General features: G+C 32.0%; 1 protein-coding gene across 1 annotated transcript; it reads left to right on the top strand.

The window, feature by feature from the left end:
- Window positions 1–590: 590 nt before the first annotated feature.
- On the top strand, window positions 591–4,585 carry LOC126690859 (putative cyclin-D7-1). Its single transcript, XM_050385979.1, has 6 exons — window positions 591–1,661; window positions 2,048–2,134; window positions 2,221–2,319; window positions 2,402–2,606; window positions 3,988–4,121; window positions 4,207–4,585. Exons 1-6 carry the CDS (start codon window positions 1,410–1,412, stop codon window positions 4,444–4,446), a joined length of 1,017 nt encoding a protein of 338 aa, XP_050241936.1. The 5' UTR covers window positions 591–1,409; the 3' UTR covers window positions 4,447–4,585.
- The last annotated feature ends 341 nt before the right edge of the window (window positions 4,586–4,926 follow it).

Raw genomic sequence — 4,926 nt, 5'->3', positions numbered from 1 at the left:
TCAAATTCATGAATTCATTTCATAACTCTCTTTTAAAACATCTAAAGAAGATGGCTTAGTATTATTTGATTCCATTTCTTTTTTTTCATTATACTTATTTACTTTCATTCTATTCATTTCAATCACTTTATTATTTAATCATTTCATTCTATTCATAAGGATGTGGGGGGATAAAATTTATTTGTTCGTCAGTGGGCAACTTGTAGCTCGAATGACACCTTTCCTTGCTCCTTTCCCATGTCACAGGTTCAAACTTCAAATTAACTCTCTTCCCAAAATAATAATAATAATAATAACAACAATAATAAATACATAGCATATATTATACTATAGTTTGTGAAGTATAAAATAGAACACTAAGGATGAGACAAAATTTATTTTTTGTATAATACTAAATTTATTACAAAGTTTATCACAAAAATATTTATAAATTGACGTGATAATAAATATGATTTGTGTTGTTTTAACTCATAATAAATAAATTTGATTCTCAAAAAAATTAAAAAAAAAAAACTCATAATAAATAATATCATAAATATTTTTTTTTTAATTTATGACATCAATTTATAAAACTTATTAAGACTCATGTGAGTTGCTTATAAGTTTCTAAGCTGGCCTCGCACGCTACATCCATTGATGGTATGAAAAATTGTGGTGGTAGCATTGACATGGCAATTGATAGCAAAGCTATACAGCCCCCACTCATGGCAATGGAAACATAGTGTGAGCTATGATTTTTTAGTGGAGTTTGTAGTATATTTTTGTATTTAAATTCCTTTCTCTCTCCTTGTGAATGGGTTTGCTTCTCAAATAATATTATATGGTTAGCCAATTAATCTAGCCCCCGCGGCCTCATGATCATGACTTGAAGACGAAGACAACGTGGGTCCACACTGAACTGGAAAAGCGACACGTCGAAAGAAAGTGGGACCATTCATGAACTGAACTAACTACATGGGGTGATAGTTGGTCCTTCCCCATATTGAAGGGAGAGGAGCCATGTACAGTACATGCACAGCTGTCCTCGTGTTCTCACTCACGCAATAGTTTACGACCCTCAAATTAAAATAAATAAATAAACCATAATAGCCAGCCATAGCCATAGCATTTACCCCATTTCATGTGGGACGTGTCCCTCTTTTTATTTCCCGCTCTGCTTCTAACTACCCAAGTACCAACCCAACCCCACGTCCATGTATAGGCCATATATAACTTTCTTTCATTCCCTCTAATTTCTCGCATATGCTTTCCGTTTTGGTCATGTACGAAAAGCTAACCCTTATTGTTCTATGATTATCACGTCAATGTCATTTTCAATTTCATTGACAATGGTACACGTACATACATTCCCTCATTGAAGTTTGAACCGTAGATTACAAGTTTTTTTAAGAGTTCTTTCAAAAATCGGTATGGAAAGCTTGCTTTGTGATGAGTCGTGGCTATCTAGCCCAGCAACACCAATTCATCAACATGCAACTAAGCACCACAGTTCAGAGAGCTACTATGGTTCGTTTTATACTACTAAGGAAGATTGTGAGCAGGCCCTTGCTATATACCTAGAGAAGGAGATGAGTTACATGCCTGAAGCTAGTTATATTGAGCATCTCCGGTCGAAAAATTTGATCTTTGCTAGATTTAGAGCTATTCAATGGCTTTTCAGGGTCAGTTCCCAGAGTACTGCTTCATGTTTTAATTTCTTTCTCCATTGGAAAAGTATCATCTCTATTGGACCCATTTTATAGTTCATATTAGATATTACAAATCTAAATATGTATCTAATATTGCATCATATAAAACTTTAATTGCATGACAGTTTGTACAATACTATAAGATCAAGAAAATAAAATCTTAATCATGAAATGAATTTTTTTTTTTCATTAATTTCAAATGGAAATGATTTGTTCTTGGTCTTAATGGATATGGCAGATTATGTATAGCTTCAAATCTTGATCTGCATTGAAAGAAAAAGAGTAGTATTGCTAAGTTATAAAACGTTTTATTATTTATTTACCAGTCTCACAATTTCCCTTGGGTTGTTTGTTTCCAGTCCAGAAGTCGCTTGAATCTCTCTTTTGAAACTGCTTTTCATGCTGCAAGTTATCTTGATCGATTCATATCTATGCATCAATGCAATGTAAGGAATACTCCTGGAAATATATAGATTTCTTCTTCGATAAAACAATATTTGGATTGAGTACTAAAATGTAACTTATTTTTAAGGTATGGGAACATTGGATGGTTGAATTGTTGTCTGTTGCGTGCTTATCTATTGCCTCCAAGTTCAGTGAAACCTGCACTCCTAGCTTGCATGAAATTCAGGTAACTCTTCTCGTTGTTTTGGTTGTTGGTGTTGTTGTTATTAAGATATATAATTGATTGGCTTTTACTGTTGTGACTGAAGATGGAGAATTTGGACCATTCATTTCATCCAAGCACTATCCAACAGATGGAATTGAAGCTGTTAGAGGCACTAGGATGGCGCCTTGGCTCTACAACGGCTTATTCTTATGTTGAACTGTTGATGTGGAGTACTGACTCTTTGAAACCTCACCTCCATGAGGAGTTTATTACCCGAGTAACCGAGTTACTTCTCGGGGCTATTTCAGGTATATGCATTATCTTCATATATTGTGTACTAAATAGGAGGCAAATGAGGGCTAATGCCATGGTTTAACTCTTCAAATTGCCAATTGTGCAGTTTTTACTTTTTATAGCTTACATATAGTTATATAAGAAGAGGGCTTGTAAATTTTTGGGCTGACTCTTCCACTAGTACACTTCAAAACAATCGTCTCTTAAGGTCCCAAAGTGGAAGAAGCCCTCATAATTTTAATCTTAGAATAATCTAAAGAAATATCTCATAATATACTTGAATATGTATATAGTTTTTAAAAGATGGCCTATGTCCTATTAAAAATATAAGAAACCCGGATGCTCTTTTTTGTTCTCTTTTTCTCTCTAATTTGAAATCAGGAATTGCATCATTTACCCAAAAAATAAAAGTTCTACCCATCAAAAGGCCCCGTAATTTTGTCTTAATCTCAAATTGTTTTTTTAAACAAGATATTTATTGTGATATAAATAGTTTATATATACTTTAAGAATAAATTTTTAAAAGAAATTTTGCAAATAGAAAAAACACTTAAATTGGATACTAATTAAATACACAAAACCATTAAAAATATTTTTCAAATGCATGTATTGCTTTTTATATTTCTATATTGACAATACTATAATTGTTTATGCAAAATAAGAAGTTTTTCGAAAATTAAGAATTATAAAATCCTATCTAAAATAGATTATGACTGGAACAAAAAAAGATTAGATTAGTCATATTATTACTTGAAAAGTATAGATTAACAAAACTTGAATGCATAAAATTAGTTATTAATCTTTTATTTTAAACTAGAATGCAAAAATTGATTACACTCTCACTTAAACTTATCATCTTAAACCTCAAATCATATATATAGAACCATTAACCCTCATTAAATTTATCCATATATTTGCAAAACTTAAACTCTTGTCACTGGCAAATTTTAGCTGCTGCTGTCTATTTATATAGAAATTATCTCTTATGACCAAATTACTCATGTTATAAGCCAATGAGTGAATATCATTTGAAATGTTGGTAAGAACAACTTTTGATTAAAAGGAATATAAAATTAAATCACATAGCATTCATTTGACATGTTACCTAGGTAATTTGGTATGCTTGTTATGGGATATACTCTCTCCTATTTATATGCCTATTGCTTCCGGCCTTTACTTTAAGCTTTAAATTGCATCATGAAAGGCTGGCACAAAGTACTGTACACGTAAAAAAAAGTTCCAATAGAAATGCCTCTTGCTGTGGAGCAAAGAAGTATTGCTTTATCCATGAATTTTCTCATGCTGAAAGTAGATCCTACTTGATTTGATTCCACTGATATTTTTTTTTTTTTGAGAAACAATTCCACTGATATTTAAACTCATCAAAACGTCCAGATTCAAAAGTGTTGGAATTTAGGCCAAGCGTTATTGCAGTATCTGCACTTTGGTGCAGTCTAGACGAGTTACACCCATCAACATTCGATGCCAACCTAGCCTCTCTGACAAGACACTTTAATCAATCTCAAAAGGTAAAAATCTGGAAAAGAAAGAAGAAAAAAAAATTCTAATTGAATGGAAAGTACTGTTTTATTGACAAGGTTCTCAATTTGATAGGATGATGTAGTGAGGTGCCATATGATCATGGAAGCTCATCAGCAGGTTGGTTCTTTGCAAAACTTGATAGATAATGATAATGGGAACTATTATGACTGCCCTTCAAGTCCCACCACAGTATTGCCGAAGCAGCCCATTGACATACGTGATTGCAGTTTTAATTTCACTTTCTTGAAGATGCGTGGTCCAAATGTCAATCTCAATTCAAGTAGGAAGAAAAGAAAGAGAGAAGAAGACTAAAAATCAAATGGTTATCATGGTCTTTTATATGTTTGTGATTGTTGTGCCAAAAAGAGTTAAATTGTAAGATAATAATAATCATATAACAAAGGAATTTATATAATTCAATAGATAAATGACCACGGAAGCAGTTTGGTCATCTCCTTCTCCATGTACGCTGTCAACTTTGATAATAAGATATTAAATTGATCCTTTCTTTTTTTTTCTTTTCTTTTTTTTTAGAAATCAAGACTTTACCATTTTTTAAGACAAATTTTTACCAATTAAATTAAATTAGATTTCAAGTATATCTTTATATATAAATATATATATATATACATATTTTGACCTAGTTAGATATATTGCTACATAAATACCTCACCCCTCAACCCTCCCCTGCCCCCAAAACTCATATCTAGGCCCCACATTCCCCATGCACTACCTAAGTCACCTAATTGTACATATATCTTTATACTTATGTTATTTAACCATAACTTTTTT

This window comes from Quercus robur, chromosome 7 (genome assembly GCF_932294415.1).
Source record: "Quercus robur chromosome 7, dhQueRobu3.1, whole genome shotgun sequence".
Classification (NCBI taxonomy): Eukaryota; Viridiplantae; Streptophyta; class Magnoliopsida; order Fagales; family Fagaceae; genus Quercus; species Quercus robur.
The sequence above is the reverse complement of the archived record's forward strand: the minus strand, read 5'-3'. Positions and strand labels throughout refer to the sequence as shown.